Source organism: Oncorhynchus mykiss, chromosome 1 (genome assembly GCF_057628025.1).
Source record: "Oncorhynchus mykiss isolate SJ-2025 chromosome 1, ASM5762802v1, whole genome shotgun sequence".
In the NCBI taxonomy this organism is placed as follows: domain Eukaryota; kingdom Metazoa; phylum Chordata; class Actinopteri; order Salmoniformes; family Salmonidae; genus Oncorhynchus; species Oncorhynchus mykiss.
In genome coordinates, this window is record NC_143022.1 from 32,117,907 (window position 1) to 32,131,761 (window position 13,855).

At 45.0% G+C, this 13,855-nt stretch overlaps 1 protein-coding gene across 2 annotated transcripts in view; it reads right to left on the bottom strand.

The window, feature by feature from the left end:
* The window catches only part of LOC110520931 (nuclear receptor ROR-alpha A), a 268,572-nt gene that overhangs the window by 10,449 nt on the left and 244,268 nt on the right, over positions 1-13,855 (bottom strand). For both annotated transcript variants that reach the window (XM_021598357.3, XM_021598368.3), the window contains 6 exons: positions 7,671-7,756; positions 6,120-6,261; positions 4,041-4,436; positions 3,317-3,438; positions 1,694-1,826; positions 724-831 (listed from right to left, as the gene is read on the bottom strand). In XM_021598357.3, the coding sequence (XP_021454032.2) occupies positions 724-831; positions 1,694-1,826; positions 3,317-3,438; positions 4,041-4,436; positions 6,120-6,261; positions 7,671-7,756 (987 nt within the window). The remainder of the gene's footprint in view (positions 1-723; positions 832-1,693; positions 1,827-3,316; positions 3,439-4,040; positions 4,437-6,119; positions 6,262-7,670; positions 7,757-13,855) is intronic.

The following is a 13,855-nucleotide window of genomic DNA, read 5'->3' on the forward strand; positions in this document are numbered from 1 at the left end:
AGAGACAGGCTAATGCCAGCTAATGCCAGTGCAATTCTGGAGCCCCATCACTCTGCTGCCTCCCCTGTTCCTGCCCCAAGCCTCTCCATTCTGGAGCACTGTCTGTCTGACTGACTGACTGTGGACACTGGAAGGCTTGTTTGGGAAGCCACATTCAAGACACTGAATAGCACAGCACTGTTCCTCTTCAGTCTTGCACACACGCACGAACGTGCATGCACAACGCACACACAGACAGACCGGTTTATGCATTCACACTATGCTTTCACACCGGTGCTAGGACACATTAATTTCCTCCAAAGGCATTTGGATGCACGGGAGAATGCACTGTAGAGAGTCTTAGTAATGTCATGGCATTCAAAAGCAAATGCTATTTGCTTCCACCTGAGATATTCTATGGCTGACTTTCAATGATGGTTTTGATATAACTCTCCCAAAGGGCATTCAATCTGGCTTTATTTATTGCAGCCTAACAGGAGTTATATGGAGCAGCAGTGATTCAGTAAGAATGTTATTCTGCCATATGTATCCACTGGGGAGAGGAGAGAGCCAGGTGAGGCAGGGATGAGTTCTCAGTGTTAGCTTCCTGGCTCTCATTACAACTTTGTCTGTTATAAAGCAATGCAAGCTTGTGCAAATAAGTGCTACACACACAAGCTCACATTTGCAGACACACTTGCGCACACACACACGTGCACAGCATTGGACTCTTGCAGCACTTACCTAATGACTTAAACACATCGGGCCCAGCATACTTTCCATCGAAATAGACTGTGTTGTTTTGAGAGTCGAAGGCACGGCACATTCTGACAAACACAACCTCCAAAGAGCCTGCAGAGGAGACAGAAATACCATAATGCTAAATTCTTCTCTTCCACAGATCGAGTTAGAGTTGCCAGTCTTGCATCACTAGGCCCAACACACCATATGCAATATTTTATCGTTTTTCCTCCTTAATTTGTGTGTTATACCCCTGATTCCTTTTAAACAGAAACCCATGACATAAAAGACTGGAACTAGTAATAACATTACATTTATATACTGAAAATTGTTACCCCAATAAAAAAGGATAGTGAAACACAATGCTGTATACGGCTGTGCTGTGTGGGACTGGATTGGAGGGTAAAAGAGGTGTAATAGAAAATATTACTGCACTTTATGAGATGGCACTGGTTTAAAATGTCACATGAGACAAGAGATCTGTCGCCATTTCCTTATTAATATTGGCAATGCTAATGCAAATAAATACCCATGGGAGGCGGATGGGTTTGTCTATCTCTTTGTGTACGTATGTGTGTGTGTTTTTGTGTGTGTGCATTGAGAAGCTATTAGTTTGGGCAGATATCCTCAACGGCAGAGCAGAGAGGAGGCAGCCTTCATGATAGCTAGTGTCTCAGCTCAGCAACACTGTAGTCCCTTTAATGCCTATAAGCCTGAATACTGTTATTCTGTAATGAGCAGAGAGACAGGGACATAGAGGGACAGAGACACAGAAGGAAAGAGACACAGATGAGCTGTGGAACAGAGGGAGAAAGCAGGCAGGGTGGAGCCTCCTGGCTCTGTGACACACGGTCAGTATGTGAGGGAGGCTTTGTATAGTCAGGTCAGCTATGCCCTTGTGACAACGCCTGAGGGGGGTGAAGGGGGATGTGGGAGAGAGACGGCAGTGGGCCGTGTTGACGGGCTGTCATACCTGCTTTCAGAAGCACTATCTGATCGTTCTGACACAGCTCCATGAAGCCGTCGATGCGCTTGGCAAACTCCACCACGTACTGGATGGCCTCAGTGATTTTGATAGCACACAGCTGCCACATGACCTCCCGGGGCTAGGGGGAATGAGAGAGAAAAGGCTTATCTGGTGTAGAAAAGGATGGGATGGAATTAGCTAGTTGGGTCGTTCCACGAAATGACTCCCTTTTGGGTAGTGTAACTTGAAGAGCACATGTTTAACGTAATAAAAAAAAACGTTGTTTTTCCATCTTAAGAGGTTAAATAAATACAAATACTATAGTTACTGCCTATTGAGTGTCAAATAAAGAGGAATGGAAGCTTGTTGTGTGCAACAGGGAGGTGCAATTTAATGCTTCAAAGAATATTTTCAATTGTTAAAACATTTCTAGCCTGTCTATCTATGGGTAACAGGTTTGACGTGTTCTTTTTTCTTTGAACCTTTATTTAACTAGGCTAGTCAATTCTTATTTACAATGCTGGCCTACCGGGGAACAGTGGGTTAACGGAGAGTAGAACCATCTTACCTGCTTTTACACTATGATTTGACTATCAGATCTTCAATGTTAATTTTGAAAAAAATACTGTATTTAAAAAGGAATAGTTGTACAAAAGTTCAGTTCACATACTGTAACAGGGTTGACCTTAAAATGAGGGACAGATTTTTTGCACCTTAAAATGTATCACTAAACACATTAAATAAATAATCTTCAGAAAGGACTTTGTCAAACCAACAAAATACAATGATGGTAAAAACGTGGAGAAATGTTTGGGATTATCTTCCTAGAAGTCACAGAATTCATACAGAGGGAAATGTCAAAATGCTGAATTTTGGCATTTAGCAAGTCTTTATTCATATGAAAAACCTGATTTATTGAATTTTCCATATGGTCTATATTAAAAGGGCTCTTTGTTTAATATAACGGGATGTAAAATTCAATATGAGTGCACGATTTCTACTTAATATACCTGTATATACACTGAGTGTACAAAACTTTAAGAACACCTTCCTAATATTGAGCTGCATCCCCCCTCCAAGGTGTCGAAAGCATTATACAGGGATGCTGGCCCATGTTGACTCCAATGCTTTCCACAATTGTGTAAAGTTGGCTGGATGTCCTTGGTGGATCATTCTTGATACACACAGGAAATTGATGAGTGTGAAAAACCCAGCAGCTTTGCAGTTCTTGACACAAACCGGTGTGCCTGGCACCTCCTACCATACCCAGTTCAAAGTAACTTAAATTTTTGTCTTGCCCATTCACCCTCTGAATGGCACACATACACAATCCATGTCTCAGTTGTCTCAAGGCATAAAAAGTATTATTTAACCTGTATTTTCCCCTTAATCTACATTAAATAAAGTGTATTTAACAGTTGACATCAATAAGGGATCATAGCTTTCACCTGGTCAGTCTGTCATGGAAATAGTAGGTGTCCTAATGTTTTGTATACTCAAATGGATGCAAAAGGGACCCATTTTGTGGAACGACCCAGGAGTTGTGTTGTGTTGTGTTGTGTTTGCAGAACAGTGAGTACTGTTCATATGGTCGTGATACTGGTGATGGAAGGTGGAAGTTTACCATACCTTGGTCTGGTAGCTCTCCATCTCCTCCTGCAGGAAGGCCTGCCAGGTCATCTGCTGCAGCTCCTCTCTCAGGTACTGACACGTCTCCATGTGGGACTTGGAGATGTTCTGGGCCAGGTGCTCTGCAACACAACCACATAGCACAGCACAGCACATCAGAACAGTGTCAGACCTGAATGCTGCTCACAGGGAATGGGAAGACCTCACAGATGAACTACACCATATAAAAATAAAATTTATTTACTGAGCTTTCAACTAGGAGGAGGAGAGTGTGGGGTTTTTTTTGACTGGGAAGAGGCTTGTTGACATTTCCTTTTACTGCCTCCAGGAAGCTCCCAGCTGAAGCTTCAGTCAAACCCAATCTAGCTGTGACCCAAACAGAGGGGGAGGTGGGGCAGTCAGCCGCACAATATTACTCACTGAAACAAAGGTCACATTTGCTCAGAGAGAAATATTGAGTATAAAAATGTAAATGATTTTGAAAACACATCTGTTAAAAGGAGTTCCAAGGCACAGGGGAGCCTAAAAAAATGATTTCCCCAGATGAGTGCCCTGCTGGATCCTGATTGGCCCTAATTAATGGAAACTAATTACAAAAAAGAGGCTATTTTAATGAGTGTTGGAGATGAGTCTCCAACCTCCTGCTATTTTAAGAAACCTTTGTGTCGTTTGCCCCACGGTTGAGTTGTTCTCCCCCCTCCTCCCGTCTCCCCCTGCTCCTCACCTAGCTCAGCCATGGACACGGTGGGGGATGTCTCTCCGTTGGTAAAGGAGCAGTAGGGGAAGAAGCCTGAGCCAGGGGCGAAGTCGCAGATGGGCTCAGGCTTGATGCCATTGATGTCCAGGCCGGACTGGTCAGGGGAGGGCTGGATGTCCAGGTAGAAGCTGCTGACTGCTGAGTCGGGCTTGCTGCCGTCGGGGGTGTGGCTGTCCATGTAGCCACTGAGGTCATCGTGGAGCTCTGTGAGGCCATTGGCCGAGAGGCCGTAGGTGGGTGTGAGTGGCTCGGCCTCGCCGGGCTGCTGCTGGTGGTCACGCTGCGCCTGCTGCAGCCGGTGTTTCTGCACCTCCGCATACAGGCTGTCCCGCTGCTTCTTCGACATGCGCCCAAACTTCACCGCTGTAGGGAGAGAGGGAGAGAGCAGACACTCCTTTACTACTGAAACTGACATAACACTGGCCTGTGTCTCAAGTTTAGCCTGTCTATAACAGGTAAGGAGATGTATGTGTTTCAGTGGGTATTAGCGAAACCTTAAACACTAACATCTTTATTGCATAAAAACTCCAACAAGGGAGCAACCTACAGTAAGCCCGAATTAGTCACAGCTTACGGGTCAACTCATACCTATTTCAGACAGAAGATTTATTTGTAAAAATACAAGGCAATGTATATACGAACCCCTTTCAAACAGCCCCTTATTTACAATTTTCTTGCAGATATACCCTTTTCATACATATCAGTGGGAAACTGGCAAATTGGGAGGGGTGGGGGTGTTCAAATCAAATCAAATGTTATTGGTCACATACACATGGTGAGCAGATGTTATTGCAGTGTAGCGAAATGCTTGTGCTTCAAGTTCCGACAGTGTAGCAATATCTAACAAGTAACATCTAACAATTCCACAACAACTACCTAATACAAACAAATCTAAGTAAAGGAATAAGAATATATAAATATAAATATATGGATGAGCAATGTCAGAGCAGCGTAGGCTAAGATGCAATAGATAGTATAGAATACAGTATATACATATGAGATGAGTAATGCAAGATATGTAAACATTATTAAAGTGACATCATTAAATTGACTAGTGTTCCATTTATTAAAGTGTCAAATGATTTCAAGTCTGTACTGTATGTACTGTAGGCAGCAGCCTCTCTGTGCTACTGATGTTAAACCATTGGGGGCGTTTTGCATTTCAAATTAGAGAGGTGTTAAACAATGGATGTGTTAATTTATTTACTGGGAAAAAAAGCTGAGAACTAGTCACACAGACCTGATACCTGTATTTTGGTTACACAATTGAGAAAATGGAGGAACCACGATTAGGTCTTTAGGTGGCTTTAATTGACCATTTTTACCCCTACCCCTTACAGGTATAATAAAAAGCTGACAGAAAAAGCAGGCATGGTAAAATAATTAGATCTTGGTTTGTGTATGACAGGGATATCAGATACAAGACAGGCTTTGTGTTTCACGGAGTCCTGCAGACTAAACAGAGCTGGTCATGAGAGTGAGCCCCCCCTCTCAGACAGTGTTCTGAGGACTGCACATTTAGATTTTTGCCCATTGCATACACAGCTTATTCAAATAATCAAAGCTAGAATATGAGCTGGTTATTTGAATCAGATGCGTAGTGCTAGGGCAAAGTTGGGGAAACCCTGGTCTAGACCATAATTCTCAACTCTGACCCCCCTCCTCCCCCATAGACACTCACCTGTATGCTCCCATCCCCCCGCCTCACCTGCACCAGTCCAGCACGAATGACACCTCCTAACAACCCTCTATTCATCAGACCTACTTTCTGTCACACCTGCCAACTTACCCCCACGGCCACGCCAATTACTAGTGGAACGTACACAGGCAGCGACATCACTGACGTTTGTCTAGACCACCATTTCCTACTCTAACCACATTAAGAGTGGTGTCCGTTATGATATAACAATCTGTTACATCTATCGGTAATTCAGTCAGAGCATATTCCAGTTGTTCTACTTGTCTATAATGTTCTATTCACTTTCATGGGTTGTCCTGCCTTAGAAGCATGTCTGTCCCCTCCTGTCGACTAGACGCTGTACGTACCGTCCCGTGACATGCCCACTGCCAGACACTTCTGCAGCCGGCAGTGCTGGCAGCGGTTGCGGCTGGTGCGGTCGATCAGGCAGTTCTTCTGACGGGGGCATGAGTAGGCCGCATTGCTCTGTTGACTCCTCCTGAAGAAGCCCTAAGACCGGAGAGAGGGAGGGGGAGACCGCACTGATTATAATATTAACCACAGTGGCCCTGCTGTATCCAATGACTGATTGGCTTTTATTCCTGTAAACATAAAAGGATCTTGTGTTTCACTGGGTACTTACTAAGAGTGATGAAGCCGACAACATTCATCACTATGGAGGGTACTGTCACTAAAATAAATGTACAAGAATACTGCCATGCCAGTGCTTTGCAGGCTATTGAGTTCTAGTGTCAGTTGTATAAAGCTCTATGTTGTTTTATTGAAGGAGTGGTGTGTTTTAACAATGTGTACTGCAGGGGGTGGTGTGTTTGGCTGTGATCGTAATGGTAGGCAGTATCTTTCTATAGTCTGGGTTATTAGTGTTGATTAACATTGCTCCAACATGTGCGGCGCTAAAGGATGGCACACAGGATGGCACACGCACCCCGATTGGATTCCTCATCCTTTGACTTAATGAATTGATTCCGGCACATCATTAACATGCCCCACTCCACTGCTCCATACACATATGTCTTAATTAGCTGCTCATTGGCTGTTTAATTACAAGAAAACAGCTGACAGCTGCCAAGTTGCTTCATAATGGCAGCCATTACGGGAGCCTGGCTAGAACTGCTAGTGACAAGCAGCACTCTTTAATAATGCTGTGATTTATGGTCCAAACTCTTGTACTCGCACATATCATTAAATGCCTCTCTGCCTGGAGTAATTAGCAATCATTAAAGATACATTTCAGCAGCTTATTCTTCAGCGTTTTGTTTCTCCCGGCAGCTAGCTCCTGTCTGAGGGAGAGAGAGAGAGAGAGAGAGAGAGAGAGAGAGAGAGAGGCGCTCTGAGGAGCAGCTGAATGAGCCCCTGTCTCTCTGTAACACAGGAGGAAAACAGCAAAGGTGCTGCTGCCTGTCAGAGGAATACTAATGACTCGCCTGGTGACAAGCACAGGATCAAGAATACACTAGAAGCACAAGATACATTCCCCTCAACGTGAATGCCTGGTGTATTTGAAACAGTACAAAAGCTAGCTTCAATAAAAGCGGCATACAGCCAACAATCCGTTATAATTCAAAGAACTTCTTCTTTTGATGATTTTATTTCAAGAAAAACAAGCTGCAGCAGAAGGAGAAACACTGAAGCAGCATGTCCCTGGGAAGGGAGGCAGTACAAGGCAGAGGAGTCACTTTGTCCTGCTAATAGTGAGGCTCTGTGATGTCCTCTGTGTGGCTTGACCATTTTAATGACGATGCTCTCTGTGTGTTTACATTTTATAGTCTCTCGCAAGATTGTTTAAAAAGTTAGACAACATGTTCAAAGGTATTTCTTTGTAAGTTTCTCCACTTTTTCTGCTTCCTGTCTCTCTCCTTTCCCCCTAACACCCACATGTTCGTTCTCTGGGAGCTTACCTTACAGCCTTCGCATGTTATCACACCGTAATGGATGCCTGATGATTTGTCTCCACAGATCTTGCAGGGAATTATTTCGATTTGAGCTGGAGAGAAAAAGAAAAAAAATCAACATTTTGCTGTCACAAGTTACAGAACAACACCTTCACCTTGGATGCATGCTGATACATGAAAGAGCACTGTGCTTGAAAAATATCTCATCCATTTGCTTTGAATCCTCACTTCTACACAACACATCGAGTCGTTCATGAAGGAGGCCATTTTAAGTCTTCACTGAGCCACGTGCCAACCACTGTAAACAAAGTGTCAATTTATATTGCAGGCACAAATTACATAAGGAAAAGTCACAGCGACCCACAAACCCCATTCCACTACACAGTGGTAATCCTAGCCCTACTGAATGACAGACTATTATTCTCCAGTGGAAAACATGACTTCAAAACCCGTCAAACCCAAGCAGTAAGCCCAGATTAAATCCAGTATGGCCACAAAAATGATAACATTCCTATTGGGCTGGTGAGTAGCTATTTGAGGCCCAGAGAGGTGGTTGGAAGGGGATGGAGGCTGTTGGTTGAAACAGTAGTAAAGTGCAGTAGAGTTCAGTGGGGGTGATAGTGTTCCACTGCTGACAGGCCTGTGTGTGATTTAGCAGGCACAGAGGACACAGGCATGTGGGGGCAGGTCTCATCCATCCCGGTCTCCTGCACAGGAGTAGAGCAGCACGCCACAGGGCAGCAGGACACAGAGAGGCAGCTGAGACACAGAACACCCAGCCTGGGCTACAGCTCTCATGCTTTATCACTGCGGCCTCTGACGCCACGTCTCTGCCTCGACACTAGATCTGTATCTATAATGCCAGCATCTTAGGCTGCCACCGCTACAGCACTCCGTAGCACCAGACAAACTAAGCTATCTGATCTACACGGAGGAAAGATTACAGTTGGATTCCTGCTCTATAGTGGCTCCCTACAACTGCACAGATAGCCAATCAAAGCACAGAGCACTATCAAACCGCCTTCTCTTACTTGTGCTGAAAATGTATAATTTTACTCTTTATGAGCCATTCCAACCAGTGCACGCTGTGACAAAGTAGTCTCTCCACTAGCTTTAAACACCAGGCCTAGTCTTCTTCTAGAGCGGTCGGCCTTTCAGGCCAGGGTAGACTGGAGCTCTGTATTACCTTCACATCCAATCCCTTTAAATTAATTTGATCACATCAAATGGGCCTTCACTGAGGCTCCATCCAGAGGACTCATCAGCTGCCTGGGAGCGTCTGTTGTGTCATGTGGATAATGTCAGTGTCCCTGAGGCATGCCCAGGGGATGGACGCTGATCCACTAACCCTGTACCACTTTACACACACAGTCCCTCCATTCAGGAATCTCTGTTAGCCTGCACTCTTATCACTGGTAGAGTCAACTAGACCTCGCCCCTAGAAGCAGAATTAGCCTACATTTCAGTAAAATGAACAAAGAGAGCAGTGGCACACGCGCTAGTCAGTTCTCATATGGAAAACACCTAGATGGCTGTGTATCCTGCGGTACAATGGAGGCTAATGCACATAGTCTGCCTAGATTAGAGGGAAAACGTACCAGGAGCCAGGTTTTGACAGGCTCGCTGAGAGGGTTACTTTATAATTAATCATTATGAATTTCTGCATTGTGTCGAGTCGGTTGTTGTTTTGGTTATCTCTGTATGAACACTGGCATTAAGGGCAGTGCACTCCATTGTTTGTTTTTGTGTTCTACCTGCATGAGCATTTGAGGTGCAGTGTGTTGCGAATTTTCAGCCTCATTACTTCCATAATAAGTGAAGCGTGCAGTAATTAAAGGCCCAATGCAGCCATTTTTATATCAATACCAAATCATTTCTGGGTAGCAAGCAAAAAAAACTATTTCTCAAGCAAGAATTTTGCTAGGACTGTCTGGGAGTGTTTTAAGTGGGAGGGGAAAACTTCAAACTAACGGTTATTGGCAGATTGGTTTGGAACTATCTTTGTTATTGGTCTATTCATTAATTTACCACTTGGTGATGTCACCAGGCAAGACGCCAATGAAAACAGGCTTTTTAGAAGGTCCTGTGTAGATAGTTGCTGGTTGAAAATACAATCAGGAAATAACACTGATCACATTTTATCACACTTTTAAAGACTTAGTTTCATTAGCTGTTGTACAATATGATACAAAACACAGTAAAATAGAATCTTGACTACAATGGGCCTTTAAAACTTGCTGGGGTGGTGGTGGAGAAACAGGGCTGTGTTGACGGGCCCTGGCCATTGGGGGGCAGTGCAGGGCTGTCACTATGACTGTGTCTATAGCCGCCTCCTCTCCACTGAGGCCAGTTCCCAGCTCTCAGCCCCCTCTCTTGCCCACAGGCTCCAGGCTCTGAGCTCCTCCAGGCTTAAGCTGCTGCTCGTCTTTTCTAACCCCCCCCTCCTAGCTGCGAGAAGAAGCAGGACTGGCTGGATGCTCGCTCAGGCCTGACAGAGACTGTGCCACATCAGGTGAAGGCAGAGGGAGTGGAAACGGCGGTGCGCTGGGCTAGGCTGGGCACACACACAGATGAGGATAGCTCACAAAGCCCTATCTGCAGCAGCGAGGACCTGAGTGCACAAAGCCTCACCAGCTAACACCCTCTACTCCACTACTACACAAACCTCTGAATGCTCGGTGCACTCAACAGTAAAAAAGGGTTTATTTCCATTCTGACTAGGTAGAGGCTTTGTGGTTTGCTATGTAAAAAAATAACCCAATCTAAATCTATGGTCATTTTAACAGTGAAATAAGCAGTTTTCTGGTAGAGATACATGAAGAATAAATACAGAATAATGACATCAAATAAGCCATTAAGTCACCTACGCCATCAGTTCAAGTCAATATTTGGGTATAACTGAGCAAGCTGCCCTGATAAATGGCTGTTCTTGGGGCTCCCAGTCAGACTACACTTCAAATAGTGTGAGTGGTTTAAAATGAATTCCCGCAGGGGGCGATGGTCAGACAGAAAGGCACTGTGACTAAGTACTTCAGATCTGGGAGTCAATATCTATTGACATGAGCTGTGGTGTTAACTGCCTCTCCGTGTGAGGCAGGCAGCTGCTGGCTCTGTGTCTGGGCTTGACCAGCGCTGCTCACTGCTGCTGAACCCATTCGCCGTGCCTGCCTGCCTGTCTCCCTGCCTGCCTGCCTGTCTCCCTGCCTGCCTGTCGGCCTCCCTGCCTGCCTGTCTCCCTTCCTGCCTGCCTCCCTAACTGTCTACCTGCCTGTCTCCCTGCCTGCCTTTCTGCCTGCCTGTCTCCCTGCCTGCCTGTCTCCCTCCCTGCCTGTCTCCCTCCCTGCCTGTCTCCATGCCTGCCTGTCTCCCTCCCTGCCTGTCTCCCTCCCTGCCTGTCTCCCTGCCTGCCTGTCTCCCTCCCTGCCTGTCAGCCTGTCTGCCTGCCTGTCTGCCTGCCTGTCTGTCTGCCTGTCGGCCTTCCTGCCTGTCCGTCAGCCTGCTTGCCTGTCTGCCTGCCTGTCTGTCTTCCTGGCTGCCTATCTCCCCTGTCTGCCTGCCATGTCCCCTCACTGCCTCTGCCTCTGCCTGCCTCTCTGCCTGCCTGCCAGGCAGCCCTGCCGCCTGCTTAGGACATCAAAGCCAGGCACAGTGAGACGGGCAGTCATGCTAAAGCCCATCTCAGCAGCCTCCCATTACTCACAACACTGTGAGAAGGCCTCCACACACAGACCACATCAAAGGGAAGGGGGACCTGCTGAGGTACACAGATAATGTACTGTGAATCCTACCGCAGCATTCACGCCGTCACAAAATATCCATCCACAGAAAGAATGAAAAAGGTAATGACTAAGATCCTCGGTGGAGGATAAAACTCTGGTGTGGCTGGCTTTGGATTTCACAATGGATAGAGTATGGTGAGAGGACTGTGTAGTAGCCTCATGTTGTATTGAAGTCCAGCTCCTCATAGGGCACAGCTTGTTAGAGGGGCTCTGTCTGTGTTCGTCGCTGTGCAGTTCAAGGACACTGATTCACATCACATAAAGGCCCTTTGGAGACTGAGGATGACGTGTCACTCAGAGCACATGTACAATTGAAGCCCCCTCTGTGTCCCCCTCTGCCCTTCATTGTGTACCAAACAGCCCTGAGATCAAAGCCCACACGAAGAGAACACTGCACTTATTAAAGCCCAGAAAATGAACAGAAAATCGTTTACAAAAAGAAAACAAAGGTTTTGCCTTACCCATGCTAACTGCTCCCCGGGACTCTGTCATAGCGTACTGCGTTCTGTAACTAGTGCTTTAGCGCTGACATAAGCACCACAAAGACAGTTGTTGTCAGAGTGAGCATTTTCCCCTGCGCCTCTCAAATATGCTATAGCTTCATTTGTACCTGGAGAGCATAATTTATGAGCGAGGAAAAGTGTGGTGTTGACTAAATATATTGAAGATATATCAATTATTAAAGGTTGATCCTTTAATGGTGAATATTGGATGTGAATTCTTAATGCTACATTACAACTCATTGGAGACAAGGTTTTTCTTTTCAGAATGGGATTTTTCTTATCCCCCAGATCTAATTCTAGCAAGGCATTTGTTTTTTCAGACCAAAAAATGATATTCTGTAAAAATTGAATAGCACAGGAATTTGCAGCAGTGCAAATATTGACATACAAACCACTACAGCGGCTCTATCTCCTAGTTATTCCCACTGCAAACTCAGATTTTCCTCAACCACTGGACTACTGTACTGACATAACCTTCAGAAGATTAGGGGGATCCCTTACATTACAGTCACAAACTGAGGCTGACAGCTATTAGATCACTGGACTACTGCACCTACTACAAGGGTGTTACACGTAGAGTAATAAAATACATACCATATCTCTGAGTGATGGAAGACCTCATAGAGTAAGGAGTACTGGTTTCATCTGCCGTTTCATTGGACACAACATCTGTGGTGTGTATTCTAACATCACTAAATGTATAATTCATTTGAAGTGTATATGTGTGGTACATGTAACAGCCTCTTACCAAGAGGCAGAATATGTAAGACTGCAGCTATAGTGATGGGAATGTTGGGGGTGTGAGTGTGTGTTGACAGCTGTCAGTGACCAAATGACGCAAGCCAGTGGGCTCATATTGGAGATTATGTAAGTGATTGGACAGCGATTCTGGGCCTTTGTACAGAGCAGCATTATGGGCAGATTAACAATGGCTCTCCATTCCAACAAACAGGGACAAAACAGTTTAATCAAATTCTCTACTAAACATTTCACAACACAACAACAAGGCAAATGTTGAAAACGAACACATGACTACACACAGGGCTACAATACAGGAACCTGTTAGTATAATCTCTTACTAGATACAGTTCACACTGGAAAAATACCATTCATACGGTCAGTGGACTAGCTGGCAAGTGCTCAGCAAGCAACATTTTTATACAATAGTTTCCCCCCCATTTGACTGCTAGATTAATTTCCCCCTTTGCCAGTGGATATCAGCTGTAGTTTGATTAACATAGTCTATGCTAAATTGAAACCCATGACTGTCAGACAGACAGCATAACAAGAGCTAGAATCAGATCCTGCCTCTTTTCATCTGCCAAGGCACTGCTGTCATGTTGTAGTCTAACAGAACAGAATGAGCGCTTTTTTTTATTCCCAATTGCACAGCAGAAGAAAGGTTATTTGAATGTCAGTGGCAAAGGACAGCAGTGGTACACAGCACAGACAGAATAGTATAAATGTGTTATTTGTTTGGGGATTTGGCTTATTACTATGAGGCTGTCCTCATGACATTTCTACTCCAGTGCAGCTCAGAGATACCACACTCAGATATTCACCTGCAAAGGAAAATCCTGTATCATCATTTTAAACCGCCTCCGTCCATTCAACAGACAAACCAGCTGAAGTCATCAACAATGTTTATACCATGAGGACTAGAACAGAGAAAAAAATAATTGATACATTTTTTGATGTCTCTATGCTAATTCCTCTTTATCAACTGCCAGCCTAAGCTATGATCCCCATCACTCGAGACCAGCAGCCATATTTGAAGCGATATTCTAGTTTCAGTGGTTCAGTGGAACAGCTCTGAGCTTCCCTATTATTCCTGCATAGCACTGCAAACAGAAATTAATTTGCTAAAACCCAGGTCTGGATGATGGCCCTGGGCTGCTTTTGGGATGAA